This window comes from Somniosus microcephalus, chromosome 20 (genome assembly GCF_052327205.1).
Source record: "Somniosus microcephalus isolate GS21.2 chromosome 20, FLI_Smic_1.0, whole genome shotgun sequence".
In the NCBI taxonomy this organism is placed as follows: domain Eukaryota; kingdom Metazoa; phylum Chordata; class Chondrichthyes; order Squaliformes; family Somniosidae; genus Somniosus; species Somniosus microcephalus.
In genome coordinates this window covers 81,733,232-81,749,594 of record NC_141006.1, presented here as the reverse complement: position 1 = coordinate 81,749,594, position 16,363 = coordinate 81,733,232, and the positions used below count along the sequence as shown (strand labels likewise).

Below are 16,363 nucleotides of genomic sequence, written 5' to 3'. Positions count from 1 at the left end.
GCTGCTGGTGCTGGGCTGCTGGCTCAACTGGGCTGCAGTGTGAGCTGGGCTGCTGGTGCAGTGTGAGCTGGGCTACTAGATGAGCTGGGTTGCTGGCTCAACTGGGCTGCTGGTGCAGGGTGAGCTGGGCTGCTGGTGGATTCTTTTTCTCTCCCACTCAGCCAGTGTGAGAAGGCAGGGACCGGGTACTGAGTTTGGATGATCAGCCATGAGCGCATTGAATGGCGGAGCAGGTTCGAGGGGCCGAATGGCCTACTCCTGCTCCGAGCTTCTATGTTTCTATGTCTTTGTGACGTCAGACGGAAGCAGGGCGGGAGGGGGAGGGGCTTGTGACTCCACAGAGGGCGGGGCGGGCGGGTCACGTGGGCCGTGTCTACGCGCGGCGGCCGAGAGGGAAGATGGCGGCGGGCGGGAGCGGGAGCGGCAGTGGTCGGGCCCCGGGGTCTCTCACCGAGCGCCTGCGGCTCCTGCACGGCGACCTGCGGCGGCGCGGCCTGTCGCGGGACTCCTCGGCGCAGTACTGCCAGCGGTTCTGTGAGGTGAGGCGAGGCGGCGGCCTGTGGGCGGCGCGGGTTAGGGGAGCGGGCGGCCTCGGGGGGGATGGGGAGCCTCGGACTGTCCCGGCGCCCGGCCCCGCAGCCTCCCCCTCCGGCCCCCCGCCTCTGGGAGCTGCGATCTGTGGCCGAGGCGGCCAGAGTGAGCCGTGAAGCGAGCGCTTGTGTCCCGGGCCTGGCGCCGAGCCCTTCACCTCCCCCGGCGCTGCCTCGGCGAACAATGGGCAGCGGCCCGGCTCAGGGCCACTCCTCAGCCGGCTTTGCAATCAGACCCCCCCAGTGAAAGAAAGGCAGAGTCTCGGCCCCGAACACCCATTAATCTGATCACCCCGCAGAGAGCAGGAGGGAGGCTGCTGTGAGTGACTGTGCTGCACCGACTGAGGGAGATTCAGCCGCTGCTCGCCAGTCCAGCACCAGCACTCGGCCCATCGACCGGCTCCTCCACAAACCGCTGTTCAGTTTTGTGGTTTTTGTTTTGCATAATTGAACTTTTAAAAAGTTAGTCTTTGCTAAACTCAGTATTTTTACTGAATCTCAGGCCTCCTGGAGAATGCAGTAGCTGCAGTGGTTTGTTTATATTGCGTTGGGATAATGGTGTTTAATTTTATTGGTTGTGTATTTATCGCATGTGTTTATTTGGAAGCGTTGCACGACCTTGCTAAATATATCAACATAAACCTCGGGTTCCTAATCTGTCAGATGCAAAATGGTGATTTCATCTTTTTCACATTGTAATATTTTTATTTCGGTATCTAGAGATAATCCTGTTTAATATTTGTCTAATCTTATGAACTGTACATTATTTACCATAGTGCCATTTTTCTTGTCTGGTGTATAATTGATTGTTGTTTCCTTCAGTGGATTGTCATGTTTCTTTTGACATTGGCCTGTTGCTAACTGGTGTTTGAGTTTGTCCTAGTTTGTAAGTTAATGATGGATGTAACGTTGAATATGGTTTAGTGTAAGACACATCCTCTCTCATCCATCCTAATTACTGTTTGGTAGAAATGGGAAGGTAGTTATTGTATTGCTTATTAATGTAAGTAGTCACACAACACCAGGTTATAGTCCACCAGTTTTATTTGAAATCACAAGCTTTCGGACCGCTGCTCCTTCGTCAGGTGAAGTGGAGAGATGCATAAAGACACAGCTTATATAGCCAGAGCATAATGCCAGATGATTACAGGTAATCTTTCTAACTGCCCTTTATCACACCTCGGCAGAGAGATAATCACAGCAATCAAAGGTGTGAATGGTGTCCAAACAGGTCAGTCAGGGAAACATTACATCAAAGAACAATGAGGTGGGGTCACAAGGGGTCAAATGTTGCAGATGTTGGTGTCTGTATGAAAAACAAAAAACTTTTTTTGCTGGAAATCACAGCAGGTCCAGCCGCCGCATCTGTGTGGAGAGAACAAGCCAACGACGACTCGAGTCTGGATGACCCTACGTCAAGTGGGGTTACATGTAGCGTGACATGAACCCAAGATCCCGGTTGAGGCCGTCCTCATGAGTGCGGAACTTGGCTATCAGTTTCTGCTCTACGATTTTGCATTGTGTGTCTCAAAGGCCGCCTTGGAGAATGCTTACCCGAAGATCGGAGGCTGAATGTCCTTGACTGCTGAAGTGTTCCCCGACTGGGGGGGAACACTCCTGCCTGGCGATTGTTGCGCGGTGTCCGTTCATCCGTTGTCTCTGCATGGTCTCGCTGATGTACCATGCTCCGGGGCATACTTTCCTGCAACGTATGAGGTAGACAACGCTGGCTGAGTCACATGAGTATGTACCATGTACCTGGTGGGTGGTGTCCTTGCGTGTGATGATGGTATCTGTGTTGATGATCTGGCATGTCTTGCAGAGGTTGCCGTGGCAGGGTTGTGTGGTGTCGTGGTCGCTGTTCTCCTGAAAGCTGGTCGCACATATTGACACAGACATCAAGTTTCTACAGAGATGCAAGACCAGCTTTCAGGAGAACAACGACCACGACACCACACAACCATGCCACGGCAACCTCTGCAAGACATGCCAGATCATCAACACAGATACCATCATCACACGTAAGGACACCACCCACCAGGTACATGGTACATACTCATGTGACTCGGCCAACGTTGTCTACCTCATACGTTGCAGGAGAGTATGCCCCGGAGCATGGTACATCGGCGAGACCATGCAGACACTGCGACAACGGATGAACGGACACCGCGCAACAATCGCCAGGCAGGCGTGTTCCCTCCCAGTCGCGGAACACTTCAGCAGTCAAGGACATTCAGCCTCTGATCTTCAGGTAAGCATTCTCCAAGGCGGCCTTCGAGATACATGACAATACAAAATCGTCGAGCAGTAACTGATAGCCAAGTTCCGCACTCGTGAGGACGGCCTCAACCGGGATCTTGGGTTCATGTCACGCTACATGTAACCCCACTTGACGTAGGGTCATCCAGACTCGAGTCGTTGTTGGCTTGTTCTCTCTACACAGATGTGGCCGGACCTGCTGTGATTTCCAGCAAAAAAAATGTTTTTTTGTCTGTTTTTTGTTTTTCATACAGACCCCAGCCTCTGCAACATTTGACCCCTTGTGACCCCACCTCATTGTTCTTTGATGTAATGTTTTCCTGACTGACCTGTTTGGACACCATTCACACCTTTGATTGCTGTGATTATCTCTCTGCCGAGGTGTGATAAATGGCAGTTAGAAAGATTACCTGTAATCATCTGGCATTATGCTCTGACTATATAAGCTGTGTCTTTATGCATCTCTCCACTTCACCTGACGAAGGAGCAGCGGTCCGAAAGCTTGTGATTTCAAATAAAACTGTTGGACTATAACCTGGTGTTGTGTGACTACTTACATTTGTCCACCCCAGTTCAACACTGGCATCTCCACACTATTGCTTATTAGACTTACCTTATTTTAATCTAAAAGCACAATGCAGTGCACCAGCACAGTGGGCATGTGTGCATATGTAATGAAGGAATGTAGGAGCAGTGTATTATATTGTGCTACAGAATTCCAAATGTTATACAGGGAGCATCACACTTCTCTGTGCATCTTATTTGTTCATTTTTAACCCTATTTTATGCTTTGAAGCGATTTGTGAAAAGCCTGGAGGCAAACGTTTTGTGTAGAATTCCTCTGCTGTAATGTTTTGAAGTTCCACTGTAGTGATGTCATGAAAGGGGAGGTTCCGGGACTCTAATTTATTGAGGTCACAACAGGGGGGCTTGACACAGGATCTGATCTCTCCTGTACTGGAAGTGTTAAAATGGAAAACATGTTGAGGGGTAATTACCATTTGTGACACTCATAAAACACTGGTTCTTGAAGACATTGTACTGAATTCCTTAGATCAGTTTGATGCTTGAACTGTGAGCTTCTCACTCACTCACTTCTTCCCATCACCACCTTCCCCCCCACCCCCGGCTCTCCCCTCTTCTCCAAAAGAAAATTCACACGGCTTACATTGCTTACCTGGTGCAATGATTTAAATTGCAGGGTTTGATCAGGCATGCATGCATGCTTCCCTTTTTACCAATCAAACAAACAAACCAGACAGGACCGATGGAAACATTTGGTGATTTTAGCTCTGTGATCTGTGTAGGAATATATTGATCCTCGACAGTTAATGAAGAAAATCAAACAAAAATGATTTGTTACAGTTATGGAATATACATACTCAGCATGGCTGCGTAAAAAGATAGAAGTTGAATTGCTTGAGGTTAATAGATTTTGTGAAAGTGCAGTTTTAATGTAGTGGAGTTAAAGTTTAATGAAATGTGCAAGTGGTCCTGTTCAGATGGCAGTTTTGGTTAAAAGCTCAATTCCATAATAAAACCTGAAGCTTACATCAGAGGGTATCTTTTGGGGGTTTATATGGGTCAGAAAATTCCCCATGTGCCCAAACATCCAGCCCCCCCAAGGCTAATATAAACCGCTGTGTAAATTCTGCTTGTGTATCCTGTGGGGTTGCTGACGGAATGGAATATGATATGACATTATTGGTTGTGCTTCCCGGTGAATTGGAGGAGTAGTAGCTGGGCAGGAGAGTATTGTGTACTAGATGTTTAAATTTAGTGTTAATGCATGGTGGTGGGATGTGTTTGGAGACACGATTCCTAGACTCAGTTGAGTGAAAGTTGTTGGGTGAGTGCTGCAGAGAATCTCTGTCACTGGTTGCTTTTATATTGTACTTTTTATACATCTGGTTCCATGTGTACGCTGACAGATCCCAGCTCTACCTCACTACCAACTCTCTCGACCCCTTCATTGCCTCTGATTTGTCGTGCTGCTTGTCTAACATCCAGTGCTGGATGACCAGAAATTTCCTCCAACTAAATATTGGGAAAATCGAAGCCATTGTCTTCAGTCCCCTACGCAAACTCCGTTCTGTGGCCACTGACCCTATCCCTGGCCACCATCTGAGGCTGAACCAGACTGCTTGCAACCTTGGTGTCGTATTTGACCCCAAGATGAGCTTCCAACCCCATAATCCGCTCTGTCACCAAGACTGCCTACTTAAACATAGAAACATAGAAGATAGGAGCAGGAGTAGGCCATTCGGCCCCTCGAGCCTGCTCCGCCATTCAACGAGATCATGGCTGATCATCCAAATTCAGTACCCAGTCCCTGCCTTCTCCCCATATCCCTTGATCCCTTTAGCCTTAAGAAATATATCCAACTCCTTCTTGAATATATTTAATGAACTGGCCTCCACTGCCCTCTGTGGTAGAGAATTCCACAGGTTCACCACTCTCTGGGTGAAGAAATTCCTCCTCATCTCAGTCCTAAATGGCTTACCCCTTATCCTTAGGCTGTGACCCCTGGTTCTGGACTCCCCGGCCATCAGGAACATCCTGCACCTAATCTGTCTAGTCCTGACAGAATTTTATAAGTTTCAATGAGATCCCCTCTCATTCTTCTAAACTCCAGCGAGTACAAGCCCAATCGACCCAATCTCTCCTCGTACGTCATTCCTGCCATCCCAGGTATCAGCCTGGTGAATCTTCGCTGCACCCCCTCCATGGCAAGAACATCCTTCCTCAGATAGGGCGACCAAAACTGCACACAATACTCAAGGTGTGGTCTCACCAAGGCCTTGTACAACTGCAGCAAGGCATCCTTGTTCCTGTACTCGAACCCTCTCGCTACAAAGGCCAACATACCATTTGCCTTCTTAACCGCCTGCTGCACCTGCATGCTTACCTTCAGCGACTGGTGCACAAGGACACCCAGGTCTCGTTGCACTTCCCCTTCTCCCAATCTATTGCCATTCAGATAATCTGCCTTCCTGTTTTTACCACCAAAGTGGATAACCTCGCATTTATCCACATTATATTGCATCTGCCATGCTTCCGCCCAATCACCCAACCTGTCCAGATCATACTGGATTTTCAGGGCATCCTCCTCACAGCACACTCTCCCACCCAGCTTTGTGTCGTCTGCAAATTTTGAGATATTACATCCAATTCCCTCGCCTAGATCATCATTAATATATATTGTGAATAGCTGGGGTCCTAGGACCGATCCCTGCGGTACCCCACTAGTCACTGCCTGCCACTCGGAGAACGACCCGTTAATTCCGACTCTTTGCTTTCTGACTGCCAACCAGTTCTCTATCCAAGTCAATACCTTGCCTCCAATCCCATGTGCCTTAACTTTGCACGCTAGTCTCTTATGCGGGACCTTATCAAAAGCTTTCTGAAAGTCCAAATACACCACATCCACTGGTTCTCCCTTATCTATTTTACCAGTTACATCCTCAAAAAATTCCAGTAGATTAGTTAAGCACGATTTACCTTTTGTAAATCCATGTTGACTTTGTCCGATCCTGTCACTGTTCTCCAAGTGTTCTGCTATTACATCCTTTATAATGGACTCTAGCATTTTCCCCACTACCGATGTCAGGCTCACCGGTCTATAATTCCCCGCTTTTTCTCTACCACCTTTTTTGAATAGTGGGGCAACATAGCTACCCTCCAATCCATGGGAACTGTTCCAGAGTCTAGCGAATTCTGGAAGATGACCAGTAATGCATCTACTATCTCTAGGGCCACTTCCTTAAGTACCCTTGGATGTAGATTATCAGGCCCTGGGGATTTATCGGCCTTTAATCCCGTCAATTTCCCCAACACCATTTCCCTACAAATACTGATTTCTTTCAGTTCCTCCCTCTCATTATACCCTATGTTCCCCGACATCTCTGGGAGGTTATTTGTGTCCTCCTTTGTGAAGACAGAACCAAAATATGTATTTAATTGGTCTGCCATTTCTTTGTTCCCCATTATAAATTCCCCTGATTCTGACTGCAAGGGACCTATGCTTGACTTCACCAATCTTTTTGTCTTCACATATCTATAAAAGCTTTTACAGTCAGTTTTTATGTTCCCTGCAAGCTTACTCTCAATTCTATTTTCCTCCTCTTAATCAATCCCTTTGTCCTCCTTTGCTGAATCTTAAACTGCTCCCAATCCTCGGGTTTGTTGCTTTTTTTGGCAAATTTATATGTCCTCTCCTTGGATCTTATGTTATCCCTAATTTCCCTTGTTAGCCACCTCGGTAACATCGCCTGTCTCCGTCCCTGCTTCTGCCTCAGCTCATCTGCTGCTGAAACCCTCATCTGCGACTTTGTTACCTCTATCTCATTGAAACTCATAAAATTCTAACAGGACTAGACAGACTAGATGCAGGAAGGATGTTCCCGATGGCGGGGGAGTCCAGAACCAGGGGTCGCAGTCTAAGGATAAGGGGTAAGCCATTTAGGACAGAGATGAGGAGGAATTTCTTCACCCAGAGAGTGGTGAACCTGTGGAATTCTCTACCACAGAAAGCAGCTGAGGCCAATTCATTAAATATATTCAAGAAGGAGTTAGATATATTTCTTAAGGCTAAAGGGATCAAGGGATATGGGGAGAAGGCAGGGACAGGGTACTGAGTTTGGATGATCAGCCATGCTCTCACTGAATGGCAAGCAGGCTCGAGGGGCCGAATGGCCTACTCCTGCTCCTATCTTCTATATTTCTATGACTCGACTATTCCAATGTTCTCCTGGCCAGCCTTCCACCCTCACTAAACTTCAGCTCATTCAAAACTCTGTCCATATCCTAGCTCGCACCAAGTCCCGTTCAGCCATCACTCCTGTACTCACTGACCTACCTTGGCTTCCAGTCCAGCAACGCCTCAATTTGAAAAATTCTCATCCTTGTTTTCAAATCCCTCCATGGCTTCGCCCAATCTCTGTAACCCCCTCCAGCCCTACAACCCTCCGCGATCTCTGCGCTCCTCCAATTCTGACCTCTTGCGCATTCTCGATCTTAATTAATTAGGGATGGGCAATAAATGCTGGCCTTGCCAGCGACATCCACACCCCATGAATGAATTTTAAAATATCGCTCCACCATTGGCGCTTTCAGCTGCCTGGGCCCTAAGCTCTGGAATTCCCTCCCTAAACCGCCGCCTCCTCTCTCCTCTATGATGCTCCTTAAAATCTACCTGTTCCAATATCTCTCTGTGGCTTGGTGTCTAATGTTTGATGATGCACCTTGGGACTTTATACTATGTTAAAGGCGCTATATAAATGCAAGTTGTTGTAGTGCCATGCTCGTGGTGCTGGCTCTTAATGGATGCAGCAAATGCAACGCAAAAGTACAAATGCCTGACTTGCTAAGAGGGTTGACATTAGTGAATCAAAGTTTTGTCTTTGCTGCTGACTGCCTCAGACATGTGGTTGGTGTCAATGGTACTAAAGCAAGAGCTATTGGTTTTGCTTGGAAATGACATGATTCTGATGATTGGAGAGACATTGGCCATGGTATTAAATTAGCAAATTTATACTCCGACAGGAACAAATTGTAATATGGATGAGTGAATGGTGTAATAGGTATATAGTCTGTATAATGTGGACATTCCTGAAAAGTTACCTTCATATCAAAGGTAAATCTGTTTCAAAACCATGTCTAATGACTTTAATATTTGCACAGTTTTGTTTTGGAGTCCCTCATGTAAACAAAACTAATTTTCTCATTTGCAGCATGAGCTTGCATCCTCGTGTAGCACTCGTTGGGACTGCCTTAAGTAGAAAGAACTCTCCTAGGAAATGTTTTTCCTTTCCCAATAGAGGGGAATTTTTACTGCACTACACTCTGGGTAATGGTTCGCCGAGCACACATGCATTGGGTCTCTTGTGACAATTAATTGTCATTTAATTGTCGGAAGTTAATTGATACAGTTATGTGAAGAGGTTCATTTAGTTACAAGACAGATATAAAATAAGAGGCAAATTAAAATCCTGAACAGATTCTTCATGACGCAGCAAGTTTATCCAGTGAGTCGCTGAGCCGTGGATTACAGGAAGATCCCAGGTTTGTCCCATGAAGGTGCGAGGTTTGATTTCCCAGTTTGTACTGCACTAACTGATCTCAGTCAGTGGATTCCTGTTTCTGATCTCTGTTCAGCCTCTGCTGGAAGTGCAGGTGTGTGGATGTCAGAAGAGCACAATGTTGGGCTTGGCTGTCGCCATCCATCGAGGCATATACACGAAGACTGGCCAGTTGTTCCTCTTCCTTCCCACGCTCCAGAGGCACTGACCTTTGCTGCGATGCAGACATACTTGGCCGGCAGCCTCCAGTATTTGTTCCACGAGGTCATTCTTCAGGTATGACCCGAGAAAGTGGAATTTCATGTGGACATTATAGTCAAGACTGATTTTTAAAAATTGTATCCTAACCTGAATTCTTTACACACGCACTTACTGGCAGTAATTGCCAGATAGATGCATACGAGGAAGGCCATTCAGCTCATCATAGCTTATTCATCCAGAACAACAATATATTTCCCCCCCCCCCCCCCCCCCCCAGCACACTATCCCAAGATTAAATGATTTCAAGTGTTTCTCTTCCCCAACCTACCCAGAAGACCCTTTCCATGGCTGATCAGTGTGAAAACTTCCCAACAGCGATCCTAAATTTCTTTTCTTTTCACTGCTGCCTTGTTCTACAGTCGGGCTTTAGTTTGAAGCAGTGTTCCCAATGTTCCTTTAATCTTGTATTCTCTCGCCTCTTATCACCTCCTTTCAAGGCTGAAAAGACTAAGCTTGCTCTGTTTTTCCTCATAGCTCAGTCATCTGACACTAAGGCTCTGTCCTTGCGGCTCCCTTTTGCACTGCCTCCAGAATTTGAATTCCTGTCTAGTATCTTGATGACCGGAGCTGGGGTACAGTAATCGAGACTTAGTTTGACTGGAACACTACTGTTGAAACATAATTGTACTGTTTTTAACAATATCATTAAATTATGTATTTGCTTTGATTGTTGGCCTGCTGCAACTAGACATGTTGAGCATTGAGTCTGCTAAAACTCGGTTATCTCAACTTCATCCTTAGCTATTTTGATACCGTTCATGGAGTATTTATATTGTCTTCCTATGTGCAGTACTTTACACTTGTCCATATTTAGCTGCCGTTCTTCCGACACTTATATATTTTGTCAAACTCATTTTGTAGTTCCTGTGCGCCACCTCCGATGCAAATGTCCTTCTTGGTTTAGTGGTGTCTGTGAATTTGAGCAATTTGCAAAGTGCATCTCTGAATTAAAGTCAGTAATGTTGATTGCTAATAGTGGAGGTCCCACTACCAATCCTCGGAGATCTCCACTCACCTCTCCTTTCTTTCTTTCACCCACCATGTAACTCATCTTAAGTACCTGCTGCATCAACCCTTCAGCCAACTTCTTATCCATTCCCATGGTGTTCTCTTGAATCCCCACTGCTTTAATATGTAGAAGCCGATTGTGTGGAACTTTGCCATTCCTTTTATAAAAAAAAAAAGTCACCGGATTAGAGTCGGATAGCAGAGGCCTGGCTGATTTTTCATTCCCTAGTCCATAAGTGATCTATCTGCTGCTCCAGCTGAGATCGGCTCAACACAGACTTGGAGCTTTTCCAGTCTGTATACTTTCATACACCGAAAGATGCTTTTACCCCATAGGCCATCACAGGAGTCCCAGGCTAGTATGTTTGACCCACACATAGGGAATAATTAGAAGAGGACAAAAAGATGCTGAAACAAATTCTGGCCCATGGATGGGGAGATTAGGAGGGATGACAGAGCTTGGTGAAAAACATGAGTTTTGAGAAGGTTTTTTAAAGATGAAGAGGCAGAGGGAGTTCCAGAGAGTAGGTCTGAGGTTGTTGAAAGTTCTGTCGCTAATGGCGGGGTGAAAGGAATGCTGCACAAAAGGCCAGAGTCAAAGGGTGCTGGAGGGGATAGAAGGCTGGAGGAGCTTTAGAGATGGGGTGGGTGAGGTTGCAGAGGGGCTTGGAGATGAGGGTTTAAAATTAATATGTTGGGGATGGAAAGGGAGCCACTGTAGGTTAGCGAGGAAATTGGAATCGCCCATAGACCTTAACACCGGACCAAATATAGATGGTGGGGGTGGTGGGGCCTGATGAAATTAAGTCTGGAGATCACCATTTTCCTGATTCCTATTCTCGTGCAGTAGGCTCACTTGTATTTGGCAATAAATCCTGGATGGCTTTGAATTGTCTCCAGACCACTTGGGATAAAGGATGCACTGTTAAATCTCTGTACAAATCAGGCAATGAAAACCATCTACAGTATTTTAAACTCGAGCAAAATATTGGCTTAGGATGTTTGAAAGAAATAAGAAATGTCACTGCTGGTCGAGACTGGAGTTTGATCTCAAACTTTGTTTAATTTCTAACTAATGGATTTGATATCAAATGTTCTTGTCACTAGGATTTCAGTGAAACAGTTAGTGAAATCTTAATATTATATGCATTTGAAAGGTGGGCAGAACAGTTGTAGATCTGTCGTTCTAAAATTCAAATTATTTGATAACATTTTGAGCTATATAACACAATGGTGAAGCCCAATTGTTTTAGCTCTATTGGTTATGGGAGTAATTTGAGGTAATGATGAATTAAGAGTATCTCATAGCAATAAAGTGTATTGGCCAAGTCTGATTTTTATTTGTGATATATTAAGGCTAGTTGTTTTCTATGCAACTTTGATGTCTTCTCTGGCTTATAAAACTATCGCAAACTCCCAGGAACAGGCAAGATAATTGTTTTTTGAAGGGCCCATTTCCTTAGTTTGTACAAAAGCAAAATACTGTCGATGCTGGAAATCTGAAATAAAAACAGAAAGCTGGAAATACTCATCTATGGAGAGAGAAACAGAGTTAATGTTTCAGGTTGATGACTTTTCGTCAGAACTGGAAAACGTTGGTGATGTAACAGATTTTCAGCAAGTGCCGGGAAAGGGTTGTAGGTCTTCACAGACCATAATGGAGTAGGCATGTTTTTGTTCCCTGCTGCTATCTTGTACCATCTTCAGCTGTGGTAAAAGAATGGATCTGCATGGGCTTCAATTTGCTTACCACTGCTTATAGTAACAGCATTCCTCATAGTTGTGAGGGACCCATTGAATGATGGATGGATGCATTCGTATGTTGGTTCTTCATTCCATGAATGGGTGAAATTTTCAGAGTTTTTACTTTCCAGTATACTAGCAGCACTGTTGGGGAGGGATAGATGGTTCTGTCGGTTTATATAGGCACTAACTTGTCATCTTGATAACTTTAGTTTAACAGAATTTACAGATGTGTGTAAAGTATTGAATCTGAACTTTTCCATGTGCCTTCTCTTAACCCTTCCGACTACATATATTTGAGATGATGCAAAAAATGTCTGGAAGGCTGGGGGGGAGGGGTGGTGAAAGATACTGTACTTGAAAATTAAATATTGGTAATTTAATTTGTGTGTAGAGGAAGGCTGAGTTTAGAAATTAAATGTAAAGCCACTGCAATGCTACCAGGATTTTAGTAGCATCAGGTGCACTGGACAATGAAAAGCACTAGGCAGTACAATTATATTGTGGATTTTGACCGTCTCATGTCAGTTTTATCTGGAATGAGAATTTTGAACTCTATCACTTGGGTCAAGTACCAGTGATTATAGGTCTTGCAGGTGGTGGCTGTGGCCTTGCAGGTAGTAGATGTAATAAATTCTAACTATTTTGGCACACAATTAAAGCTTATTGAGTTGTGTTTTTTAATGTATAGTGTATTGGTGGTTTTGCATTCTGTGATTGTTTTGAGACTATTAGGTAAGCTCAAGCAACTTACTGGCGTGTGGTTTTCTATGATGGATGTGCCCCTCACAAGGGAACAGAAGACACCTGGTTGGCGGTGCAGGACAAATTGAGATTTGGGATATTTGGCTTTATAAATGGAGGCATAGAATACAAAAGCAAGGAAGTTATGATTAACCTTTATAAAACACTGGTTAGGCCTCAGCTGGAGTATTGCGACCAATTCTGGGTATCACACTTTAGGAAGGATGGCAAGGCCTTAGAGTGCAGAGGAGATTTACTAAAATGGCATCAGGGATGAGGGACTTCAGTTACATGGAGAAACTAGGGAAACGGGGCTTGTTCTACTTGGGGCCGAAACGGTTAAGGGAGATTTAATAAAGGTGTTCAATAGTAAGAGGGGTTTATAAGTAAATAAGGAGAAACTGTTTCTGGTGGCAAAAAGGTTGGTAACCAGAGGACACCGATTGACGGTAATTGTCAGAAGAACCCGAGGGGAGATGAGGAGAAATTCTTTACTGAGCGGGTTCTGATGATCTGGAACGTGCTGCCTGAAAGGGCGGTGGAAGCAGATTCAATAATAACTTTCAGTGGAGAATTGGTTAAATACTTGAAGGGGAAACATTTATAAGGCTATGAATGGGCAGGGGAATGGGAGTAATTGGGTAGCTCTTTCAATTGCCGGCACAGGCACGCTGGGCCAAATGGCCTCTTTCTGTGCGGTATCATTCTATGATTCTGCAAATTGCTGTCATCCAAAGCAGCTCAATGTCACATTCACAGCTGTGCTACGCTCGGTTCTCCCCATCTGTCTATATAAGGATAGTTGTGGGCTGTGTTCTTGGGTCTCTTCCTCCATTCTGTGCAGCAGTTGTGTGCTGCTGTTGCTTGTCGAAAAGTTCCTCTTTGTCACTTCAGAAAATAGGTGTAGTTGCTTTTTAGAATTCTTGGAAAAGAATTTGGAACAAAGTTTGTTTCTATTTTTTATTTAATTTAGTCGCACTGGCTAGTTTGTATTTTTAATATTCGTTCGCATAGTAGCTTACTGAAGCCTTATCGTAGCCAGATCTTCAGTTGATGCCAATACCTTGCTTCAAGATATTTGTGAATGTGATGGATCTTTTCCAGTTGCTAACGCCCCCGACACCTGTCTTTGTTTATCAACATTGAACAATTTCCAACACTGCTGGGCTTGTGTAAAGTTCAGCGAAAGGACTCGCTGCTGCTACTCGTGGCTTGTCACCTAGTTTGCTTAAGCTGAAAGGGTTTCCATGTAACCTCTCGTTACACTCTGGGAGATTTTATTGGAGAGTAGCCTGTGGTCTTTAAAAGTTCATGAAAAGTAAACCGTTCATTCGTCAACTGTAGAATTTGAATTCAATTCTGAGCAAAGTAATTTTAGATTGTCTGTAACTGGTGCTTTCTTGTGAGCTCAAGTTTCTTGCACTGAAGCACTCACTTCTGCATGTACGATTAGTGAACTTCACACTTTGGCTGACCCACCTACTCTCATTTGGTATATGACCAGATGACATCTGATTCTGCCAAAACCTGTATCTGAGCTTTATTTATCTTGGGAAGTCATCAGTTTTATCAACTACCTTGCATTAGTTCCTTTCAATGGAAGAATCACCATGTACACCGTGCTTTAGTTCTCCATGTAGATTTGTTTTTGAATATCATCGCTGCGTTTAATGCTTGACTAGCCAGGAACCACCAGAGAAAGTGAGCCCTTTCTTGCTGCGGTGTGGCAATATTGTGGACAAACATTAAGAGGGCTTTATATGTAAGCCAGCTCCCCCTCGCAAGTTACTGTTGTGTTTTTACCAAGCATTATTATTGCTTTGAACTGATGGCTCAAGTGGCCTGTTGTACTCCAAACTGGTCTGAGAGTTTAGGTCCTCCGACTCCCACCTCTTTCCGTGCTACTTTGTTGTAATCCCAGTTGTAAGGAGGTTAACTGAATCAGGAAGAATGTTAGAATACCTACTGTTCGAAGTCTTCTCGATGACTGCATTTAACGCCATTGCTTTCTGTCTTGTGCTTTTCTTTCACAACAGGAGCTGTTTACAGCTGTTCTTCATACATGCCTGCAGTTAAATACGTTTCCACATTTTTAGTTTTTATTCCTCTTACTGTCTCTAATTGTTGAAAGCTTACAGGGATAGTTTCACGGGCTTCAGTCTTCCCCTCGTACCTTTCCTAAAATGCTGTTACTCTCAGTCATGGCTTACATGTGAATATCGGCAGATATTCGACCACGGAGGAGATTGGGGGTGGGGCAAATGCACAGCTGAGCCTGATCTTGGGAACACTGCCAGTTCACGTGCTCGTTTCCACCAGCTGTGAAATCATCCACTTTGGGAGGTAGAAAAGCAGAATGTTTTTTAAAAGGAGAGAGACTAGTAAACGTTGGTATGCAGAGGGATTTGGCGAATCATTGAAAGTTAACATGCAGGTACAGCAAACAGTTAGGAAGGCAAATGATATGTTAGCTATTGCAAGGGAGCTGGAGTATAGGAGTAAGGAAGTCTTGCTGCAATTATATAGGGCTTTGATGAGACCACACCTGGAGTACTGTGTACAGTTTTGGTCTCCTTACCAAAGGAATGATATACCTTCCTTAGGAGATGCAACAAAGGTTCATTCGATTGATTCCTGGGATGAGAGGGTTGTCCTAGGAGGAGAGATTGAGTAGAATGGGCCGATATTCTCTGGAGCTCTCGAGGTGATCTCATTTAAATGTATAAAATTTTGAGGGGGTTTGACAGGTTGTTTCCCCTGGCTGGAGAGTCTAGAACTAGGAGAACCAATGGACTAGTGAGGGTGAGGAACTTAACGTAATTAATATAAGTAGAGAAAAAGTACTAGAGAAACTAATGGGACTAAAAGCCGACAAATCCCCTGGACCCGACAGCCTACATCCTCGGGTTCTAAAAGGTGGCTGAAGAGATAGTGGATGCGTTGGTTTTGATCTTCCAAAATTCCCTAGATTCTAGAATGGTCCCAGTGGATTGGAAGGTCGCAACTGTAACACCACTATTCAAGAAAGGAGGGAGAGAAAAAAACAGGGAACTACAGGCCAGTTAGCCTGACATCAGTCGTCGGGAAAATGCTGGAATCCATTGTTAAGGAAGTGGTATCAGGGCACTTAGAAAATCATAACCTGATTAGGCAAAGTCAACATAGTTTTATGAAAGGGAAATCGTGTTTGACAAATTTATTAGTTATTTTGAGGATGTAACTAGTAGGGTAAATAAAGGGAAACCAGTGGATGTAGTATATTTGGATTTCCAAAAGGCATTCGATAAGGTGCCACCATAAAAGGTTATTACACAAGATTAGGGCTCATGGGGTTGGGGGTAATATAGTAGCATGGATAGAGGGTTGGTTAACGGACAGAAAACAGAGTAGGGATAAATGGATCTTTTGGCAGGTGTAACTAGTGGGGTACCGCAAGGATCAGTGTTGGGGCCTCAGCTATTTACAATCTATATTAATGACCTAGATGAAGGGACTGAGTGTAATGTATCCAAGTTTGCTGATGATACAAAGCTAGGTGGGACAGTAGAGAACACAAAGTCCGCAATAGGATATGGATAGACTGAGTGGGCAGTAAGATGGCAGATGGAGTATAATGTAGGGAAATGTGAGGTTATTCACTTTGGTAGGAAGAATAGAAAAACAGAATATTTTTTAAAT

The 16,363-nt window shown here is 44.7% G+C and overlaps 1 protein-coding gene across 1 annotated transcript in view; it reads left to right on the top strand.

Annotated features, from left to right (window-relative positions):
* The first annotated feature begins 379 nt into the window (after nucleotides 1-379).
* The window catches only part of rlf (RLF zinc finger), a 127,289-nt gene continuing 111,305 nt past the window's right edge, over nucleotides 380-16,363 (top strand). Inside the window, exon 1 of the mRNA XM_085963079.1 lies at nucleotides 380-539. Coding sequence (XP_085819205.1) covers nucleotides 399-539 — 141 coding nt within the window. The 5' untranslated portion in view covers nucleotides 380-398. The remainder of the gene's footprint in view (nucleotides 540-16,363) is intronic.